Genomic DNA, 24,193 nt, shown 5'->3' on the forward strand with positions numbered 1-24,193 from the left:
AGGCTCTCTAGAATTGTGTGGGGCCCCATGGGTCATTTAGTCCAACCCCTTGCAATGCAGGAGTATGCAGTTGTTCCATACAGGAACGAACCTGCAACCTTGGCATTATTGTCACCATGATCTAAGCAACTGACGTTTCCGAAATATATGTCAATTATTTATTATAAATATTATTATTTTTTATTTTTATTAATTTTATTTGTCTATTTATATATTTATCTTTAGATTTATTTAATTAATTAATCAATTTAATCTTGGTATGTGATGCCATTCCACTTATTCTCTTTATTTATTTTAATATATATATATATATATATATATATATATATAATTTATTATCTTTATACAAATTATTCATCTATGTATTTTACGTATCTTACAATCTAAGTATATGTATATTATGTGTTAATTTGTCAGTATAGCCTCCAATGATGTCCAATGAATTCCAAATTAACCTAAGTACTAATAAGATTGAATGCTGATTACTATCGATCAATTAATTATCACTGTCGATATTTATATCCAAACTCAGCAATTGACGATGGTGCTAATAGTATTGAATACCACTGGTAATGCTAATATATGCTACCGATACAAACCGCTTTCCACGCTGAAATAATAATGTTCACTGTATAAAATTAACTATTGCTGTGGATATTTATAACAACTAGTGATGCTATAATTTAAATGATGCCCATTTTAAATGATGCTATTAGTCAGGCCCAATGTGATTGGGATGCTGAGTAATCAATGCAGAAGTAAAGTGGGTCACAGCCAAATAAGAGAAGCCTCTCCCCTATGGTAGTTAACCCAAGGAAAACAGGAGGCAAAACTTCCACTGAAGCTGCTAAATTTCACTAGCCATATCAGCAATAAACAATGGCTGAGTGCTTCCCCCCAACTGCTAGCTTCACCTAGCCATGACAACAGGAAACTGCCTGTTGATCGGTTGCCAGGCAACCTGACAACAATAGCGGTGCTTCGGCTGCTAGAACAAAACATAACACTAAGAGAGCAGCTGCATGAAATGTCTCAGCAATAACGGCCCTCTTACAACTGTGTATGCTGAATAACAAAGCCCCAAGCACCGCTCGTTAGCTGCTGAGCTTCAAACAGCGTTTCTATAGCAGCACCGTGAGAGGAAGACAAAATCAAATTCCCCAACTCCCTTTACCCCCAGCAAGGAAGAAGCGGGGGGGGGGGGGTTGATTGGAAAATCAAAGCCACGAGGAAGCTAAAGGCAAAGAAAAAACAGGAAAGGGGCTTCTTAACTGAAATAACTCAAAGGAGCGGAAATAGATCTGCAGGAGGAAGCCCTGCCAAATATACAATCCAAAATTAAAAGAAACCTCTCCCTTCTCTCTACTCTATACTATTTAAAACTGCTAAAGCAGGGTCTGTTGTTTTCAATGCACAGGGCTGGCCAGCCGAGGGGGAGGAAGGACACTTTGGATTAAAACTAAGCGAGTGAAACACCCAGGCAGACACGGAAATAAAATACCCACTTTAAAACCAAGCGGGTGGGGGAGGTAGAGGGGGGGAGCTCGGAGTACAGGGGAGGAATAAAGCTAACACAATAAAGCAGGAAAATGGGGGCAATAACAGTAGTCTGCAAGGAGGCTTGGAAGGAGCAGCCGCCCCCTGAAATTGTGGACGCGTGGAAGAGGGGGGGAGCGCAGCATAAAGTCTGTTAAGGCAGAGAGGTGAAACGTTGCCCCCCAAAAACGCCCTGACCACGTGTTCCAAAACACCAATAGACCAGTAGAGGAGGATGAGTTAAGATCGACCCTCCTGCCAGCAGACACTCAAAGCAAACACACAGGCACCAGCAGAATACACACAGCTTAAGGACCGTCTTAAGGACAAACAAAAGGGAAGGATTACAGCTAAAGCAATAAAGAAGCAAAATGGGGCAACAACATGATTTTTTAGTTAAGTAAACCACATGGGGCAGAAGCAGCTTTGCCTGGCAAAGCCCGTCAACAAAATACTATTTAAAAGGCAAAGAGAGGCTGGGTTTAAACGCACAGAGGCGGCAGGCAAAAGGGGAGGAGCGGCAGAAATGCAGCTGGAGAAACTGGGAGAGGATTAGCAACGTTCTTCACAACCACGGACAAACCACTTTAACAACTATAAATGGTGCAGCAATGGCAAAGTAAGGAGCAGAGCTAGCCTCGATGCTATGTGTTGAGGCAAAGAGGATAGTAGGTATGCGGATGAAGCTGCAAGCGCACGTGTGCCGAGGCAAGACAGCAAAATAATACAAATAAAAGGAAAGTAACCAGGCAGTGAAGAAAACTGCACTGTGGCAAAAACAAAGTCGCTAACCCCGCAACATGCACCCAAAACAAAAGGAGGACTTTAGGCAGACGGGAGGCAGAGAACACTAGAAGTAAAGTCTTAAAGGGTAACGTAGAATTTCTGGAATTAAATAGCTCAGCAGACGGAAACAATGAGAAAAGGCTTTAGAAATCTAAATGAGAAAATAAGGTAGAATGATGGGAAATCAGTAGGGAAAAACAAGGTACAGGCAAGGGGTTAGCTTGGACAACAGCAACAACACGGCGAAACCTCCCTTTTAAAAGTCCTCTTCAAAGTACAGGCTCCACGTGGTCGCTCAGCTGGGCACGCGGAAGAGGAGATCCTGATGAGTTGACTCGCAACGGGACGACGAGGAATGAGGCCAGGGAAAGGCTGGCGATGCAGCAAAAGGCTGCTGAACACGCCCCCTCCGTGGCACCTGGTTGGATGGCCACGGGGGGGGGGGGCGTGAGCGCCAGCCAGGTGAGCTGGAGGCAGGGGGCAAATGCCCCCTGCTGGGCGGTGCTCGGGCTCCCGCCCACAACCACTCCCCTCTCTTTCAGGGAGGAGAGTCTTTCCCAGTAGGTTTTCACCTTGTCACATGACCACTGCATGTGAAAGAAACTACCTTCTTTCACCCCACATTTCCGGCAATTCTTGTTTCCTGTTTTATACATCCTTGTCAGTTTAATTGGAGTGAGGTACCATCTATACATCATTTTTAACAGCTTTTCTTTCAACAATGTACATGCTGTAAATTTTAGCCCAGTGTTCCATAATTTTGACCACTTCTCATACTCAATGTTATGGCCGACATCCATTACCCATTTAATCATAGCACTCTTGATTTCTTCATCTTTTGTGTACCATTCTAATAAAAACTCATAAACCTTAAGACAGTGTTTTTTGGTGTTATTTTGTATTACTGCAGTTTCTAATATTGATCTTGTTTGCTCAAAACCTCTTGCTTTTTTATCTTTTGAGACGATATCATTCATTTGGTGGTACTCCATCCAACTTGATAATTTATCTTTTAGTTCCTTATACGGCCTGATCTTAATTACGTTATTTTCTTCCTGCAGCATGTCTCTATACATTAACCATTCTCCTTTCATATTTAATTTTTTCACTGAGAAGGCTTCTTGGGGTGACAGCCACCATGGTGTTTTCCTTTCAAACCACTCTTTATAACTCCTCCAAACTTCATATAGTGATCTTTTTACAATATGATTTTAAAAATCTTGGTGTACTCCGACCTTGTCCTACCAAAGGTATGCATGCCACTCGTATCTATTTCCAAACCCCTCCAGATCTAATATATCTGTGTTTTTCAGGCTGAACACATTTATATTCCTTATTGTTAACCATATCCCTAGATATTTTACTTTTTGTGGATTTCTATCTCAATGCTTTGCACCAAATCTTTTTTCTCTTCTTTTAGATTTTTAAATAATAATTTAGTTTTATTTCTATTTAATTTTAATCCTGCCACTTCCCCAAATTCATTTTATTATAATTTCTTGGTCCACTCAATCTGCTGGAGCCTGTCTTCGGAAGCAGGGAAGTCTCTGACTCATTGAGGGTTTGAGACCCATCGGTTCCCCCCACCTGATTTAGCCAACCAGTCCTAGTGCCGGGTGGGGACCAAAGGTGGACAGACTCCACCAGGAGGAACACAAGGTGTTCTCCAGCAGAGGTCCTCCCCTTCCCCTAACACCCCAAGGGAGACCACCACAGAAAACACTGAGACGTTTCTGCAGTTCAGGTTCTCTCCCCTCTCCACACTTTTGCACAAGAGAAGCCTTCCTCACCTGCAAAACATTGAGGTGGGAGGTGATGGGAGGGTGGAGCAAACCTCTGATGAAGGAGGACTTAAACAGGAAATATGACAAAGCTGTTTGAACGAGTGTTAGAAAAAATGGGAAAGGGGGGAAACCACCAAAGAGGAATTCAAACAAATAGCCAGCACGTGTAGACACAAAGTCAGAAAAGCTAAAGCACAGAATGAACTCAGGCTTGCTAGAGAGGTTAAAAGCAACAAAAAAGGCTTTTATGGGTATGTTCGTAGCAAAAGGAAGAAGAAAGAAACAGTGGGGTCACTCAGAGGAGAAGATGGTGAAATGCAAACAGGGGACACAGAAAGGGCTGAACTCCTCAATGCCTTCTTTGCCTCAGTCTTCTCCAATAAAGAAAACAATGCCCGACCTGAAGAATTTGGAGCAAATGATTCAGCAGAGGAAACACAGCCCAGAATAACTAAGGAGATAGTACAAGAATACTTGGCTAGTTTAGATGTATTCAAGTCTCCAGGGCCAGATGAACTGCATCCAAGAGTATTAAAAGAACTGGCAGGTGTGATCTCAGAACCACTGGCAGTCATGTTTGAGAATTCCTGGAGAACAGGCGAAGTCCCGGCAGACTGGAGGAGGGCAAATGTTGTCCCTATTTTCAAAAAGGGGAAAAGAGAGGACCCAAATAATTACCGCCCAGTCAGTCTGACATCAATACCAGGGAAGATTCTGGAGCAGATCATTAAGCAAACAGTCTGTGAGCACCTAGAAAGGAATGCTGTGATCACCAAGAGTCAGCATGGATTTCTGAAAAATAAGTCATGTCAGACTAACCTGATCTCGTTTTTTGACAGAATTACAAGCCTGGTAGATGAAGGGAACGTAGTGGATGTAGCCTGCCTTGATTTCAGCAAGGCATTTGACAAGGTGCCCCATGATATTCTTGTAAAGAAGCTGGTAAAATGCGGACTTGACTATGCTACCACTCAGTGGATTTGTAATTGGCTGGCTGACTGAACCCAGAGGGTGCTCATCAATGGTTCCTCTTCATCCTGGAGAAGAGTGACTAGTGGGGTGCCACAGGGTTCTGTCTTGGGCCCGGTCTTATTCAACATCTTTATCAACGACTTGGATGATGGACTCAAGGGCATCCTGATCAAATTTGCAGATGACACCAAACTGGGAGGGGTGGCTAACACCCCAGAGGACAGGATCACACTTCAAAACGACCTTGACAGATTACAGAAGTGGGCCAAAACAAACAAGATGAATTTTAACAGGGAGAAATGTAAAGTATTGCACTTGGGCAAAAAAAAAATGAGAGGCACAAATACAAGATGGGTGACAGCTGGCTTGAGAGCAGTACATGTGAAGAGGATCTAGGAGTCTTGGTTGACCACGAACTTGACATGAGCCAATAGTGTGACGCGGCAGCTAAAAAAGCCAATGCAATTCTGGGCTGCATCAATAGGAGTATAGCATCTAGATCAAGGGAAGTAATAGTGCCACTGTATTCTGCTCTGGTCAGACCTCACCTGGAGTACTGTGTCCAGTTCTGGGCACCACAGTTCAAGAAGGACACTGACAAACTGGAACGTGTCCAGAGGAGGGCAACCCAAATGGTCAAAGGCCTGGAAACGATGCCTTATGAGGAACGGCTAAGGGAGCTGGGCATGTTTAGCCTGGAGAAGAGGAGGTTAAGGGGTGATATGATAGCCATGTTCAAATATATAAAAGGATGTCACATAGAGGAGGGAGAAAGGTTGTTTTCTGCTGCTCCAGAGAAGCGGACACGGAGCAATGGATCCAAACTACAAGAAAGAAGATTCCACCTAAACATTAGGAAGAACTTCCTGACAGTAAGAGCTGTTTGACAGTGGAATTTGCTGCCAAGGAGTGTGGTGGAGTCTCCTTCTTTGGAGGTCTTTAAGCAGAGGCTTGACAACCATATGTCAGGAGTGCTCTGATGGTGTTTCCTGCTTGGCAGGGAGTTGGACTCGATGGCCCTTGTTGTCTCTTCCAACTCTATGATTCTATGATTCTATGAAATAGTGTTTTCATATTTCCCAGGAGGCCGTCTTTAAAGGATTTATTAAATATAAAAGTGATAAGAGAGTAGCATCCATTAATTTAATATGCATCACGAGTACATTGATAATGCTAGACTGATATTTCCTATTTGGTGATGAATATGTTTTTATTCTTTGGCTCTGCATAGGAATGTCATCAGCTTCAGTGTTTAAGTCATCCATTTGGCACTCCATTAATTTTTTAATAACACAGTACAGTGGTACCTCGGGTTAACTACTTAATTCGTTCCAGAGGTCCGTACTTAACCTGAAACTGTTCTTAACCTGAAGACCACTTTAGCTAATGGGGCCTCCTGCTTCCGCCGCGTGATTTCTGTTCTCATCCTGAAGCAAAGTTCTTAACCCGAGGTACTATTTCTGGGTTAGCGGAGTCTGTAACCTGAAGCGTATGTAACCCGAGGTACCACTGTAATAACTGATGATCTGCAAGATAGTGAAGTGAAATGTGATGCATGTATTTAGGGCTCAATTCTGAATTTCAGATTTAAAGACCAGGTCAACCCCCACGGCTGCTTTTAGAGGGATAAGGAAATGGCAAAGAGGGAGGGAGGGAGGGAGAACACAGTTGTGGTTTCTGCATTGAAGATTGAGACATCAGAATGAAAGTTGGTACAGGCACTTTTATTTCGTGTCTTTCAAGTGTCAACTCCTCCTTGGTCCCTGCACCTGTTCTCCAGGGAAACAGGAAAGATGTAAAAATTAATACAGTACAATATCTCTTTTGAAGACTGCAGCAAGTTTGAAGACCAGTATGACTCTCCACACCTCTTTTGAAGCAGGGGGAATTCAAAGAAGATTGTAATTTGTCTTTGGAAGGAAAGTCTTCTGAATACTGTGACTTCCTAGTTTCTTGCAGTACAGTGCTTTAAGCACAACCTTGGCTTCCATTTTGCAAACAGAGAAAACTCTCCAATTCAGATTTCCTTCTCTCTTCCCCAATCCTTTAAATCCAACAGAAAATGTCATTGTAAATTAATTCAGCTGCAGATTTGTGGTTCTTTAGCATTTCCTTTACTATCTTAGAACAGCCTGTATATTAAGTAGGGCTTTCCCCATATTTGCCCTGTCTGATGCTGCATTTTAGAGCTGCCCTGCTTTGAAAATCTCCCTTCTCTGAGCTGAGTTAAATAGGAGCCATGAAGCAGAGCTACTATTCCCAAGGTTTTCTTCTTTTTGTTTTAATTTTCAATTCTTTGCTCCCCCACCCCACCCCCGCCTTACTAGAGCTTGTTCTGTTTGAACATTGTTCATGCTGTCGCTGCAGAATGGAGGCTGGTGTAAAGGTACGCCTGGAAGGCAGGCTGCCCCATCCATTCCCAAATATATTGTTGGCCGTTGTCATTCGCTTCCCTCAGCTCCACTGCTCTAAAAAGGTGATTCGGAGGTGTCAGGGGACTGCCATCAACTCAGAGGCGAGAGGTGGAAGGGTAGCTGGGTTACAGGGAGCCTCCAAAGATCGTGAGAAGCAGCACTTCCTCCGCGGAGGAGGGAAGCCCCGTCTCTAGTGGGGAAGAGATGCAGGGCTCGGAGGATGCAAGAGAAAGCCAAAGAACCGTGCATGAGCAAAGCGGGGGGGGGGAGGCAGGTCCCCCTTTGGCCACGCCCTCTCTGCGCAGTAGGTTTACGCGCAGAGAGGGGAGACGTCGGCTGGGGGTCAAAAGACTACTCTGCTGGGGAAAGTTTAAGGACCGCCCACTCTCAGATTCTGCTAGTGACTGAGCAAGACATGGAATTGAGACGTTCTGCACTGTAAATGTTTTTGCACCAATAATAAAGCCTTTGAAAAGACCAGTGGGGATCTTGCCTGTTTGCTCTCGAGCAACCATGCCGGTAGGCATAACAGGAGGTTTTGGACACCTGTGGCCTCTGAGACTTCCCATCCTCTGCTCTTATCCCAAACCACCAGGAGTGATTCGTCTGCAGACTCCAGATTAGACCCAGACATGGGCTCACCCTCAAGTCCTTCATGACTCGCTGTTTCCACTGGGGCAAATAGAAAGGGACCATTCCACTGGGCTGGAAGCCCTCTTTCAAAAAACTGTTTTGTAACTTCTCCTGTGTAATAAATAGGATGGGTTCATTCACACCTCCGTTTGCTCTGCCACTTTCACTCGGGGAAACCCTCTCTTTGCCGCTGGATTGAAAGAAACAGCAGTTGGGTTTTCCATGGGCTCCCGTTTGTTCTGATTCATCAGTAAGGAGCAGGTGCTGTGGGGCAAGCTGTGGGGCAAACGCAAAACCACTCAGCCCCCTGTTGAGAGGGTCCGGCTCCTGCCGTTTTCCACCAGGCCGAGGGAGGGGCCTGAAAGACTAGAAAAGGACTGCTGCTGCTAAGCAGAGAGAACTGTTTTCATTCTTTTAAACTGCTTTTCAATTGTCTTTTAAAAATATTTGAATTGTTTTTAACTTTTTAGAGGGTTTTTTTGGGGGGGGGTATTATTCCGCTGCTTTTGTTTATATTTTGATTATGTATTCTGTGTTTTTATATTGTAATTTTATCCTGTGCCCTGAGACCTGCAGGTGATACATTATTATTATTATTATTATTATTATTATTATTATTATTATTATTTAGAAAGTATGGGGCAAGTGGATAACCACTCTGACAGCTTTCTAGGCAAGGGACAAGTGGGAGTGTGGGCCGGCTATGGGGCCTCCTCTGAGTAGCACCACTTGATGGTTCAGCTGTTATCTGTTATCTGTTCACACAGTGGACCATCTCTCATCGTCCCTCTGGCCCTATAAACTCAGCCCATCCTCACTCTCCATCAGATGATCACTAGTTAAGTTTGTGAAAAGTGACAAATAGTTGTTGTCATCCGTCTCAGGAGACAATGGAGTGTGCCTCCGGAGGTGAAGTCAAAGTGCTAGAGTATCGCAGCACCTGCTGTGACTTCTTAGACTGGTACCTTGTAACTGCTGCCTCCAGCGTTGTTGTTTTCTGCATTAGGAGCACCAAAGTGATCTCCCTGGGGTGCAAGGCTGTGTAGTGTGTATGGGAGATCCTGGGCTGCCCAGGTGACAAGACCCCCCCCCCTCTCGACCTTGCTTATGTGGTCCAAAGGAAAGCAGAGCAAGACGTTTGGGCACCAGCTTGGCTGCATGACACCATCCAACTAACAAATAAATTAAGTAAATAATAATGAGGATGCTGGCCTGAAGGGTTTCTCTCCCTCCCTCCCTCTCTCTCTCTCTCTCTCTCTCTCTCTCTCACACACACACACACACACATACACACTGTCATATTTGCTGGATCAAGCTGGGTAATAATATGCATGCACAGAATCTGCCTGTTTAACATTGGCAGATTTTGGGCTCTCATATTTCAGCAGCGTCCTATGTGACGCTGAAGTTTGGCATCCCCTCCTGCTTCTCACGTGCTGTTCTACAGGATTGTTGCAGCTGCCTTGGTTGCACTGCCCTAAAACCGCCTCTCTCTTTGGGCCCCAGCTGGAGTGGAATGAATACCTTAACCTACTGCTTCATTGTTTTGGGGGAGGGGTGTGTTTTTCTCTCTCTCTTAAAACCATCTGATAGGACAAGATGCCTATTGTTTCTTTACTTCTGTGTCCTCTTTGTAACAGAATGAATATTACTGTAGGTTAGATTTCCTGTGGAAGAACAAGTTCAAAAAAGAGCGTGAGGAGATTGAGACCATGGAGAATTTGAACCGGCTGCTGCTGGAGAACGTGCTGCCTGCTCACGTGGCCGAACATTTCTTGGCAAGGAACCTGAAGAATGAGGTCAGTCCTCACCACCTTTAGTCTTCTTCACTGTTCTGAAATAAAACTGACAACCTTCAGGAACACCTGCACACCTTTAGGAACAAATCTGGTCCAGTGCGCACACAGCATACTATAGACTGCCCTCTCACTGAAAGTGAGAATTGGCATACTAGCTTGCCTCCATTTCTAGTTTGTTTCCAAGAATAAAACAGGAGAGAGATAGACTGTGACAGATTATTTCTGGTGTGCACTGTGGGTTTTACACACTCCCCAGTTGCCCAGTGATAATTTCAAGGGCAAGGCTACTGGGCTTTGCTTTCTTTTGCAGAGTGGATCACACAGGCCTTACTTTGCCTTTTATAATAACTGTTTGCTTGCAAATAACTTCAAAACACGAGAAAACAGGCAGGCAATGCAAGCCTTTGAGAAGCTGCCACAGGTCCACCCTTTCCAAAGCGATCAATGTGTCTTTGGAGTCCTCCAATTCTGTGGTTGCTTTTTGCAAGCCGGCTGCAAAAATCAGACCTCTGTCTCTCCTGAGGTCTATGTACCAACTCCAAATATTTTTTTCTAGTCCCTCAAACACACTGGAAAGGCACTGTTCCCTAGGCCCACTTGGACATAGGTTGCCCATTAAGAAAGCAGACATTGCAAACACTTTTGTAAAACAAGAAAATCTTTGATAAAAAAGGGAGGGGAGAAAGCCTATTGAGGAAACATCCCCAGCTATTATGTCGTGAGCCATAGCAAATGATGACCTTTGCAGTGATGACCAATATGAGAGAAACATCAGTGAAGATTTTGGTGACAAACTTCGTAAAGAGACCAAACATACTCAGTCCAAATAGCACTATTTGTGTTCTAGAGTCTGTTGATATTTAACGATGTTAGGAGATTACTGCTTTCTCAATGATACCTTCTTGCATTATGTCTGCTCTGAACAAGCAGTTTTTATCTGTGAGTTACCAGTTGCTGAGGGACAACTATGGAAGAGTTTGCATTTGTGCTCTGCTTGTGGGCATCAGCATCTGGTTGGCACTTTTGAAAACAGGATGCTGGAAGGGCCTTTGGCTTGACCTGGCAGCTCTCTTCTTTTGTACATTGGAGGAAATGGGCCTCTGGAAAAGTATTCATTTCCATTTTTCTTGCCTAGAAGTGATGAAGAGCTTTGATGATGATGATAAGTAACTTTGACTTCCTTTTGCTGTAGCATTTTTCAAGCACTTCCAACTTAATTAAAAAGATTGAGAAAACAGTGTCATGGTTGCCAGGCTTCCAAATGACAGAAATCCTTCAGTTTCACTAGAACAATGTTCTGGTCCTTTTGCACTGCACTAGAAATGGGATCAAGTCAGGTGCAAGGCTTCAGGGCTTTTGTCACCTGCTTGGTAAACCTGTTCCTTGAATATCACCGAGCTGTTTCCAATATATCCACTGGTGTAAAATGTGTAGCCAGTTATATAGAGAGGTACTTTAACTGAATAAAACAGGTTAATTAAGGGACTCGGGTGGCGCTGTGGGTAAAACCTCAGCGCCTAGGACTTGCCGATCGCATGGTCGGCGGTTCGAATCCCCGTGGTGGGGTGCGCTCCCGTTGTTCTGTCCCAGCGCCTGCCAACCTAGCAGTTCGAAAGCACCCCCGGATGCAAGTAGATAAATAGGGACCGCTTACCAGCGGGAAGGTAAACGGCGTTCCGTGTGCTGCGCTGGCTCGCCAGATGCAGCTTGTCACGCTGGCCACATGACCCGGAAGTGTCTGCGGACAGCGCTGGCTCCCGGCCTATAGAGTGAGATGAGCGCACAACCCTAGAGTCTGGCAAGACTGGCCCGTACGGGCAGGGGTACCTTTACCTTTAACTTGAAGAAATTATTCATGGATGGGCATGGCTTATTATAAAGCAAAAAGTAGTAAAACATCAGCAAATTATCTTTGTACTAAATATGTGCAAGCACACGAACTTTTCATCCATCCTTTTTCTTTCCAATCTGTACTTCATTTTATGAACGCCTTCTACTGAGAACATTTTGTGACTGGTTTCTCATTCTTCTCTCTTGAACAGGATTTATACCACCAATCATATGACTGTGTTTGCGTCATGTTTGCCTCCATTCCAGATTTCAAAGAATTTTATACAGAATCTGATGTCAACAAAGAGGGCTTAGAATGCCTCCGGCTTCTAAATGAGATCATTGCTGACTTTGATGATGTAAGTACATCATGTCTGTGTTTGGCTAAAGGACAAGCAAGAAATTATTTCGTTACAGAAGAGTTTCCCACATTGTGGCCCCAATTCAAAACAGATTTAAGTGCATTTTATTCCATTTAAATCAGTTAACTTAAACACATTTAACTCTATGCTGGACTATGGCCTCCATGTTTTGTTTGTAAGCCTAAAACTTGCTTATCCTTCTAAGGCGGAAGAAGCTGTTGCCTCCATGTCTCTTGGAATTGTGTGATAGATATTTTTACACCAACCTTTGAGTCATCTCTTATAAGTATAGCCCATACAAGACCCTCCGGTGTCTCGTAAGATTATGTAGGAAGGGCTTATAAATCTGACCAGGGCCTAGGAAGACTCAAGCGAGAATCAGCAATGTTTATGGCTTGACACACAGGATAGTGACTTGTAGAGCAATTCTGTGACAGGTAAAGGAATGTAAAAATGTGATTTAATCTGTTTGAGTATTTTAACTTTTGTATATTTTAAGCTTTGGGTTGTAAACTTCCATTGATTTTACTTTTTATCTTTAGTAAACCACTTTGAGGGTTTTTTCTATAATCAAATAATAAAATACAATAGAATAAATAAAGGAAAGAAATAATAATAATAATAATAATAATAATAATAATAATAATAATTCCTATCCAGCACAGCCAATACTGGCAGAGGCTTGTACTGGCAGAAGCTGCACTCTGAATTTGAGAGGGCACCAGCTGCTGTAGAAATGTGGAGTTACACACCAATGCAGTCTTTATAGGCACTTCTGCATAAAATGGCATCATTTTCCATGCAGCATTTAAGGGGCACATGGATGACTTTTGCGTTCCTAAATGGCCAGTAGTGGTTTTTGATGTTTACCAGAATTCTAGTTACAGATAGGTAGCCGTGTTGGTCTGCCATAGTCAAAACAAAATAAAAAAATTCCTTCCAGTAGCACCTTAAAGACCAACTAAGTTAGTTCTTGGTATGAGCTTTCAGAAGAAGTGTGCATGCACACGAAAGCTCATACCAAGAACTAACTTAGTTGGTCTTTAAGGTGCTACTGGAAGGATTTTTTTTATTTTGTTTTTACCAGAATTCTAGGTTATGATTCATTCTAGATTCCTTTGCATTGAGATGAATGTCCTTGGCATTATTGAAATGAGTGGTGTGGAAATAATTGCATCATTAATTACATTTAAGTTCTTAATTTACATGAATAACTATGTAAATCACATTGACTAGTGGGCAGGGAGATGAATTTGGTGGAGGCCAAACTGCAGCAGAGAGGAAACAGCAGAGGTTGTGACAAAGACAGGTCAGATGAGAAGTCCCCCACCACAAAAGCAGCACTCTACCTTATCAAAATGCCTAAGGCAGTTTATATGAGCCACCACTGAAGAGAACAGCACCGCAAATCCAGATGTCGCAGTAACACTGACTGCAGAAAATGAATTGCCAGAGCTCCTTTTGCAAAATGTTAAAATAGTTTCTCAGTGAAACCAAGAGTTGCATTAAGGCTCAGAATGTGTTGGGTTTCAGGGAGCTATTCTCACCTGCAGGCACCTTTTGCTGTAAACTATGATCCCCTACCCGTGTCCTATGTGAGATTGGGCCAAACTTAAAATAAAAGGCTTTACTACTGTCTCAACTAGTTTGGCTGCTTCTGGATCTGCTAAATGTGCTTGAAAGATGCTCCAAACAAGTGCAGCCCGGAAGCAGCCCTGGGAAGCGTGGGTATTAACAATGCTGATGCATTATTTGGCTATCAGACACCTGAGTGCCTTATTTCTTCACAGCTATTGTCGAAACCCAAATTTAGCGGCGTTGAAAAGATCAAGACCATTGGGAGCACTTACATGGCAGCCACAGGGCTAAGTGCAATGCCCAGCCAGGAACATAGTCAGGTACGTCAAAGTTACTGTGTCCACTTTGTAGGGACCATATGTGGTCTGGGGTGCAAAAGGACACATCTGGGAATGCAGTGAAGCTTCTAAGTCATCTCCCCACCAAGCCGGTTCAAAGGCTCTGAAAAGCTGCTCCCAAAACTTGGGAGGAATATTAGGAGCATCCCAGATGAGGCTTGCCAACTTCAGCTATGCCAGTGTTCGCAGAAACATTTGCATGCGCCTGTGCAACTTTTTCATGTGCAACTTTTTCCCCTTCATGGATCACTGCCTTGCCGTGGCGAAGGGGCTTGAAGAACTCAGAGAAGCTATGAACTATGCCGAGCAGGGCACCCAAGATGAACAGGTCATAGTGGAGAGTTTTGACCAAACGTGATCCACCTGGAGGAGGAACCGGCAAGCCACTCCAGTATCCCTGCCAAGAAAACTCCATGGACAAAGACAACAGGCATATAAAAGTTATGACGCTGGAAGATGAGCCCCTCAGGTCGGAAGGCGTCCAACATGCTACTGGGGAAGAGCGGAGGGCAAGTACAAGTAGATCCAGAGCTGATGAAGCGGCTGGGCCAAAGCCGAAAGGACGCTCAGCTGCGGATATGCCTGGAAGCGAAAGGAAAGTCCAATGCTGTAAAGAAAAATATTGCATAGGAACCTGGAATGTAAGAACCATGAACATGGGTAAGTTGGAGGTGGTCAAAAATGAGATGGCAAGAATAAATATTGACATCCTGGGCATCAGTGAACTAAAATGGACGGGAATGGGTGAATTCAGTTCGGATGACCATCATATCTACTACTGTGGGCAAGAAACCCGTAAAAGAAATGGAGTGGCCCTCATAGTCAACAAAAGAGTGGCAAAAGCTGTACTGGGATGCAATCTCAAAAATGATAGAATGATCTCGATACGAATCCAAGGCAGACCTTTTAACATCACAGTAATCCAAGTTTATGCACCAACTACTGGTGCTGAAGAAACTGAAATTGACCAATTCTATGAAGACTTACAACACCTTATAGAAGTGACACCAAAGAAGGATGTTCTTCTCATTATAGGGGATTGGAATGCTAAAGTAGGGAGTCAAGAGATAAAAGGAACAACTGGCAAGTTTGGCCTTGGAGATCAAAACGAAGCAGGGCAAAGGCTAATAGAGTTCTGTCAAGAGAACAAGCTGGTCATCACAAACACGCTTTTCCAACAACACAAGAGACGACTCTACACATGGACATCACCAGATGGGCAGCATCGAAATCAGATTGATTATATTCTCTGCAGCCAAAGATGGAGAAGCTCTATACAGTCAGCAAAAACAAGACCTGGAGCTGACTGTGGCTCAGATCATCAGCTTCTTATAGCAAAATTCAAGCTTAAACTGAAGAAAGTAGGAAAAACCACTGGGCCGGTAAGATACAATCTAAGTCAAATCCCTTATGAATACACAGTGGAAGTGAGGAACAGGTTTAAGGATTTAGATTTGGTGGACAGAGTGCCTGAAGAACTATGGATGGAGGCTCGTAACATTATACAGGAGGCAGCAACGAAAACCATCCCAATGAAAAGGAAATGCAAGAAAGCAAAGTGGCTGTCCAATGAGGCCTTACAAATAGCGGGGGAGAGAAGGCAAGCAAAATGCAAGGGAGATCGTGAAACATACAGGAAATTGAATGCAGATTTCCAAAGAATAGCAAGGAGAGACAAGAAGACCTTCTTAAACAAGCAATGCAAAGAAATAGAGGAAAGCAATAGAATGGGAAGAACCAGAGATCTGTTCAAGAAAATTGGAGATATGAAAGGAACATTTCGTACAAAGATTTCCATAATAAAGGACAAAAGTGGAAAGGACCTAACAGAAGCAGAAGACATCAAGAAGAGGTGGCAAGAATACACAGAGGAATTATACCAGAAAGAAACGGATGTCTCATATACCCCAGGTAGTGTGGTTGCTGACCTTGAGCCAGACATCCTGGAGAGTGAAGTCAAATGGGCCTTAGAAAGCACTGCAAATAACAAGGCCAGTGGAAGTGATGGTATTCCAGCTGAACTATTTAAAATTTTAAAAGATGATGCTGTTAAGGTGCTACACTCAATATGCCAGCAAGTTTGGAAAACTCAGCAGTGGCCAGAAGATTGGAGAAGATCAGTCTACATCCCAATCCCAAAGAAGGGCAGTGCCAAAGAATGCTCCAACTATCGCACAATTGCACTAATTTCTCACGCTAGCAAGGTTATGCTTAAAATTCTACAAGGAAGGCTCAAGCAGTATGTGGACCGAGAACTCCCAGAAGTGCAAGCTGGATTTAGAATAGGCAGAGGAACCAGAGACCAAATTGCAAACATGCGCTGGATTATGGAGAAAGCTAGAGAGTTCCAGAAAGACATTTACTTCTGCTTCATTGACTATGCAAAAGCCTTTGACTGTGTCGACCATGGCAAACTATGGCAAGTTCTTAAAGAAATGGGAGTGCCTGATCACCTCATCTGTCTCCTGAGAAATCTCTATGTGGGACAAGAAGCTGCAGTTAGAACTGGATATGGAACAACTGATTGGTTCAAAATTGGGAAAGGAGTACGACAAGGCTGCATTTTGTCTCCCTGCTTATTTAACTTATATGCAGAATGCATCATGCGAAAGGCTGGGCTGGATGAATCCCTAGCCGGAATTAAGATTGCCGGAAGAAATATCAACAACCTCAGATATGCAGATGACACAACCTTGATGGCAGAAAGTGAGGAGGAATTAAAAAACCTTTTATTGAGGATGAAAGAGGAGAGTGCAAAATATGGTCTGAAGCTCAACATCAAAAAACGAAGATCATGGCTACTGGTCCCATCACCTCCTGGCAAATAGAAGGGGAAGAAATGGAGGGAGTGAGAGATTTTACTTTCTTGGGCTCCATGATCACTGCAGATGGTGACAGCAGCCACGAAATTAAAAGACGCCTGCTCCTGGGGAGAAAGGCGATGGCAAACCTAGACAGCGTCTTAAAAAGCAGAGACATCACCTTGCCAACAAAGGTCCGTATAGTTAAAGCTATGGTTTTCCCAGTAGTGATGTATGGAAGTGAGAGCTGGACCATAAAGAAGGCTGATCGCCGAAGAATTGATGCTTTTGAATTATGGTGCTGGAGGAGACTCTTGAGAGTCCCATGGACTGCAAGAAGATCAAACCTCTCCATTCTGAAGGAAATCAGCCCTGAGTGCTCACTGGAAGGACAGATTGTGAAGCTGAGGCTCCAGTACTTTGGCCACCTCATGAGAAGAGAAGACTCCCTGGAGAAGACCCTGATGTTGGGAAAGATGGAGGGCACAAGGAGAAGGGGGCGACAGAGGACGAGATGGTTGGATAGTGTTTTCGAGGTTACCAGCATGAGTCTGACCAAGCTGCGGGGGGCAGTGGAGGACAGGAGTGCCTGGCGTTCTCTGGTCCATGGGGTCACGAAGAGTCGGACACGACTAAACGACTAAACAACAACAACGTGCAACTTTTGGCTCCTGATCTCAGGAAATACAGTTAAGACAGTTCCCCTCCAATGAAACACAACACTCAAGCACTTGGATTTTCTAACTCTGAATATGCTTTTCATTCCCTGCATAAACACCCTGCTATTACAGAACAGTGTTTTATTTCTTTATTGCTGTTACAGCATTATAGAGCAATGCCTAATGTGGGTGGGTGGGTAGGCAAAATGATATTCCTGCATAATTTCCCTGGTGTTCCAATATTTGAAGAATCTCAAAAAAGCCAATGCAATGCGGCAGCTAAAATGCAGCAGCTAAAAAAGCCAATGCAATTCTGGGCTGCATCAATAGGAGTATAGCATCTAGATCAAGGGAAGTAATAGTGCCACTGTATTCTGCTCTGGTCAGACCTCACCTGGAGTACTGTGTCCACTTCTGGGCACCACAGTTCAAGAAGGACACTGACAAACTGGAACATGTCCAAAATGGTCAAAGGCCTGGAAACGATGCCTTATGAGGAATGGCTAAGGGAGCTGGGCATGTTTAGCCTGGAGAAGAGGAGGTTAAGGGGTGATATGATAGCCATGTTCAAATATATAAAAGGATGTCACATAGAGGAGGGAGAAAGGTTGTTTTCTGCTGCTCCAGAGAAGCGGACACGGAGCAATGGATCCAAACTACAAGAAAGAAGATTCCACCTAAACATTAGGAAGAACTTCCTGACAGTAAGAGCTGTTTGACAGTGGAATTTGCTGCCAAGGAGTGTGGTGGAGTCTCCTTCTTTGGAGGTCTTTAAGCAGAGGCTTGACAACCATATGTCAGGAGTGCTCTGATGGTGTTTCCTGCTTGGCAGGGGGTTGGACTCGATGGCCCTTGTCGTCTCTTCCAACTCTATGATTCTATGATTCTATGATTCATCTACATTTTGTGAAGTGGTGCTAAACTTTACCCCCCCCCCCAAAAAAAAAAACCATCCACACTTCAACCCCACCCTTTATTTCTTTCTCCTTCGCTTTCCACTCAGCTTCTGAGTGAGAATGGATTTATGCCTATAGAGAAAGTAGGATATTTTTGAAGAATCATGCTTCATATTCACAGAACATTAAAACAGCTCAATCCTATTCTCCTACAGTCCACGGTTGCAGCTCAGAGGGTCCTGTGCACTGGTGTACATTAAGTATGTGTGAAGACCTGGCACAAAAAAAAAAACAGCTGGGCCCTCCCCTCTCACAAATGAACAGATATGAGCCTCTCAGGTGGGATGGCTCCCTCTATCTGTACGGTATGAAATGGGCAGTGCCACCTGGAACTGAGAGCGTGCACAGGTGACCCATTTGCCGTTGTCTTAAGGCCCGAGACTTGAAGGGCCTATTGCATCAAGCTAGGGCTGGTCCACCCAGGAGGCAAAGCGAGGCCACCGCCTTGGGTGGCCTGACCCAGAGAGACAGGAAATCCAGTCTCCAAGGAATGTGTTGCCCATGGTGATGGCAGCAGCTCTGCCACCTCCCTGGCAGCCTCCCCCATGCCACTTGCGCAGCAGCCTCTAAGCAAATAGGAGGCACTGCTGGGCCCTCCCACCCTTGTTCCCAATGAAGCTCTTTATTCTCTCCCCTCCCCACCCACTTGTTCCCAGTGTAGATGTTCACTCACCCCTTCTTCCCTCGCAGGAGGATGCACCATTTTGTGGTTCGCCTCAGGTGCCAAAATGTCTAGGGCCAACATAGCGTCCAGCTTTAGACCCAGCACAATTCCTTATCCTCTTTCCTGCACTTCCCATCATTCAGGAGACCAGCAGGGGAGCAAAGAGGGAAAGGATCATAGAAGGGAGGGAGTGACCTGTTCTTGCAAGGGGAGCTGCGAGTCTGTTACTTACTGGGAACCAAAAGCAGATCTCTTACCCAGGGGCCAACAAGCACTCGGAGCCATTCCAGGACCCATTTTGACCAGGCACATTGATTTTCCATAAGGACATAGCTGATACAAAACTGAGCTGTGCGCAGGCGTAAATAGCATACAGCCCAATCCTATGCATGTTTACTCAGAAATAAATCACACTGAGCTCAATTTAATTAATTAAATTTTTATTTTTGTTAGTTTATATCCCACTTTGATCAGGAATAAATCCAAAGTACTGTGATTCTGCTGGAACAAGTAAAAGTATATAGGGTTGTAACTCTAGAATTAAAACACTGACTTCTTGTAAGTTTTCAGTAAATTGCAAAATTTACAGAGAGCAAATCTCTATTGAGGATTCTTTGATAATTGCAGTGGCATTACAGGATATGTCTATGTGTTTACATCCAGGAGCCTGACAGACAATACATGCATATTGGGACTATGGTGGAGTTTGCATTTGCCCTGGGAGCAAAACTGGATGTCATAAACAAGCATTCCTTCAATGACTTCAAGCTACGCGTAGGTAAGCAGCATAAATATTTTGTCTTGTCTCCAAGTACAGCAATAATATCCTTTTTTAATACAGTGCTAACAGTTCAAGTTCCTCCACTTTGTTATTCCAGCATTGTGTTTGCAGAACTTCCCCCCTCATTGCTAATTTCAGCACATCACTGCATTGAATATTGTGAGGCTGTGGCCGTGATCACTAGGGTTATAACTTTTTGATTTTCAAAAAAATGGATTTTTTCCCGTTTTTAAAAATGGACTTTATTTCAAAAAAAAATAGTCCCTTTTCAGTATTTGCTTAGAAACACTGAAAAGGGACTATTTCTTCTGAGCTGTGAAAAAAGGTCACCCCAAAATGAAAAGTGGGAATCACCATATATGCAACATTACCACTCATTGAAAATGACTTCAAGAACTTGTCAGAAATATTGAAACCTTTTTTTGAAAAAAAGCATTGTGGGTATTGGAGACTCACTGGAAGCAGGGGCCATCCATCCTCCAGATACCAAGAAGCAAGCAGTGTGCAGAAGGCGCAATCAAAGTGATGTGGGAACTTTATGATGCTTGCAGCAGAAACAAAGAAGAATTGCAACCAGGCAGAGGGCCTTCTCAGTGGAACACACTCCCATCAGATGTCAAGGAAAGAAACAACTATCTGACTTTTAGAAGACATCTGAAGGCAGCCCTGTTTAGGGAAGTTTTTAATGTTTGATTCTATTTTTAATATTTTGTTGGGAGCCACCCAGAGTGGCTGGGGAAACCCAGCCAGAGTGGCGGGGTATAAATGATGATGATGATGATTCTAAGCAATAAGAATTGATATACAATGAACAGAACATTGTACAAGTATTAGAAAATTTGCAAGCTATTTTCCTGTATTATAATGCATAATTATTATTATGTATAATGGCACAATAATGACACAATACATTAGACAGTTACATATACTAAAATCGATTTATTGATTTTGGGGTAAGCTTTTTTCAAATGACAGTTCATTGCTTTGTTTTTAGGCAAAAGTTAATCTAACTAAGCTACAGCACATGAGGTTGTAAAAAAGTTATAACCCTACTAATCACACATCAAAATAAGCCATAAACAATTGTTTACTGTGTACAAGCAAATTATGCTTTCTTTGCTCTGGGAGGGAACAAACAATGGTTCCTAGCTTAGCCTGTTGTACTCCAACAAACCATGATCAATAGGTCAAGAGCACATCTTGTGCTTTTGGGGAGCAAAGCAGTCCACAATTGCTGCTTCAAATTTAACACAACTTGGGGGTCATGGCTTGTTTCCTCACAGAACAAACAAATAACTCACTTCTGTACATTATGGCTTACCAAAATGTGTGACGGCAGCCAGTATCTGAAGAACAATGGTTCATAATGAATTAAATCAAGGATATACAGTGGTACCTCGGTCTACGAACAGCCCTGTTAATGAAAACTTCGGACAATGAACTCCGCAAAACCGGAAGTAGGTGTTCCGGTTAGCGAACTTTGCCCCGGAAGAACGGAAGCTGAACACCGGTGGCGGGAGGCCTCATTAGGGAAAGGGTGCCTTGGTTTAAGAACGATTTGGTTTAAGAACGGACCTCCAGAATGGATTAAGTTAGTAAACTGATGTATCACTGTAATCTATCTATATCTGCCAGATTCCCTAATAGGGACTCAAAGTGGCTTACAGATAAAATAAAAACAGCTAAAAACAGGGTGAAGGATGTCACTAAAAAAATTAAACATTGTTAAAGAACAATTAAACATTATAAACAGAGATTCTAGAAAGCAAATATGATTGTAATTTGGCCTTTTATATATTTTTCATCAGTGTTCCTTTTTATGGCTTGCCGATCAGAAGGTCGGTGGTTCGAATCCTCACGACGGGGTGAGCTCCCGTTGCTCGGTCCCTGCTCCTGCCAACCTAGCAGTTCGAAAGCACGTCAAAGTGCAAGTAGATAAATAGGTACCGCTCCGCCGGGAAGGTAAACGGCATTTCCGTGTGCTGCTCTGGTTCGCCAGAAGCGGCTTAGTCATGCTGGCCACATGACCTGGAAAAACTGTTTGCGGACAAACGCTGGAGTGTTCGCGACTGGACTTAACTGTCAGGGGTCCTTTACCTTTACCTTTTTTCAATGTTTCATGACGTTGCTTTCATACTTGATCTCTTGTACACCATCTTCGTGGCTTTCAAAAAGGCAGTGCAAAAATATTAAAAGTACCGTAAATAAAATTATATTAATAGAGAAAGCTGCTGTTATCACTGTTCTCAAGTTCCTAAACTGGAAAATTAAGGCAGGAAGGGAAAGGCAAAAACAGGTTGTCAGTTTTATTTTCTTTGGGAAGTTGCCTGGAAGAATTTTTTTTAAAAAAGACCTGCTTGTACAGTTTCTCTCACTCTCTTATACTAGGACCCAGGGTCTTCCCATGAAGCTGAAAGGCAGATGATTCAGGACAGACCATAGGAGGCAGTTCTTCACGCAGTGCATAGTTAAAATGATGAGATTTCCTGCCTCAAGACATAGAGATAGGTGCCAACTTGACACAATTTTTAAAAAGATGGTTAGATTCTTGGAGGATAAGGCTAAAGCAATGGCTGGTATTCCTGATGGTTAGATGAACGCCTTAGCATCAGAGAGAATATGCCTCTGAATGCTGATATCTGGGAAATGTGACTGGGAGAGTTCTGCTGTGCTCATGTGCTGCTCATAGGCATCTCGGTGGAAATTGTGGAAACAACTCTGGAACTAGATCGGGGGATCCAGCAGAGCTCTGCAAGTTCCTATATTATAACATCTAAGGGAAACACTGATTTGAGTTACTTCTTTTTGTGTGTGTGAAATTAACCAGACTGCTTTGACAGCATAAATATTGTTATAAATAAGAGGAATTCAATACATATTGTGGGATTTTTTTCTTTTTTGGACACACTCTAAAAGTTTGAGCATGTAGAATCATGCTATGTAATACACTCTTCTTTAATATATTGTACTTTTTCTTGAAAGTTAGAATCATAGAATCTTAGTCCCATCCCCTGCAGTGCAGGAATTTCAGCTAAAGCATCCATGAGAGATGGCCACTCTGCTTAAAAACCTCCAAGGAAGGAGAATCCATCACCTCTCGTGGGAGTCTGTGCCACTGCTGAACAGCTCTTACTGTCAGAAAGTTTTTTCGAATGTTTAGTTGGAATCTCCTTTCTTGCAACTTGAAGCCATTGGTTCGAGTCCTACCCTCCAGAGCAGGAGAAAACAAGTTTGTTCCACCCTCCACGTGACGGCCTTTGAGATATTTGAAGATGGCTATCTTGGTCATCTCTTTTCCAGGCTAAACATACCCAGCTTCCTTCAAGCACTCCTCATAAGGCTTGGTTTCCAGACCCTTGATCATCTTGGTTGCCCTCCTCTGCTCACCTTCCAGCTTGTCAACATCCTTCTTAAATTGTGGTGCCCAAAATTGGACACAGTATTCCAAGTGCGGTCTGATCAAGGCAGACTAGAGTGGTACTGTTACTTCCCTTGATCTGGACGTTAAGACTTCTGTTGATGCAGCCAAGAATAGCATTAGCTCTTTTTTGCTGCTGCATCACACTGTTGACTCATGTTAAGCTTGTGGTCCACCAAGACCCCTAGATCCTTTTCGCATGTACCGCTAGTAAGCCAGTTGTCCCCCATCCTATATATGTGCATCTGGTTCTTCCTGCCTAAGTGCAGAGCCTGACATTTGTCTCCACTGAAATTCATTTTGTTAGCTTGCGCCCAGTTCTCCAATCTGTTACAGTCATTTTGAATTCTGATTCTTTCTTCTGAGGCATTAGCTACCCCTCCCAAATTGGTGTCATCTGCAAATTTGATGAGCATCCCCTCAATTCCTTCATCCAAGTCATTTACAAAGACATTGACCAACAATGGGCCCAGGACAGAACCCTGCGGCACCCCACTTGTCACTTTTTTCCAAGATGACAAGGAACCATTAATGAGTACTCTTTGAGTTCAGTCAGTCAACCAGCTACAAATCCATCTCGCAGTTACCTCATCTCCACAAGAAAGCCTTACTGAAATCAAGATATACTATGTCCACGGCATTTCCTTGATCCACCAAGCTTGTAATTCCATCAAAAAAAGAAATCAGATTGGTCTGGCATGACTTATTTTTGAGAAACCCATGCTGGGTCTTATTAATCACAGCATCCTCTTCTAAATGCTCACAGACTGACTGTTGAATTATCTGTTGTGGTTCGAGGACCCGACCACCGCGACGTGGTCTCTTCCAACTCTATGATTCTATGATTCTACTCCCTCTTTTCCTATCTTGGTAATTCCTTTT

General features: G+C 43.5%; 1 protein-coding gene across 3 annotated transcripts in view; it reads left to right on the plus strand.

The window, feature by feature from the left end:
• Positions 1-24,193, plus strand: part of ADCY2 (adenylate cyclase 2) — a 136,154-nt gene that overhangs the window by 108,230 nt on the left and 3,731 nt on the right. For all 3 annotated transcript variants that reach the window (XM_079983482.1, XM_079983484.1, XM_079983483.1), the window contains 4 exons: positions 9,766-9,924; positions 11,967-12,113; positions 13,907-14,014; positions 19,776-19,890. In XM_079983482.1, coding sequence (XP_079839608.1) covers positions 9,766-9,924; positions 11,967-12,113; positions 13,907-14,014; positions 19,776-19,890 — 529 coding nt within the window. The remainder of the gene's footprint in view (positions 1-9,765; positions 9,925-11,966; positions 12,114-13,906; positions 14,015-19,775; positions 19,891-24,193) is intronic.

This window comes from Podarcis cretensis (genome assembly GCF_951804945.1).
Source record: "Podarcis cretensis genome assembly, chromosome: 7".
NCBI classification, from domain to species: domain Eukaryota; kingdom Metazoa; phylum Chordata; class Lepidosauria; order Squamata; family Lacertidae; genus Podarcis; species Podarcis cretensis.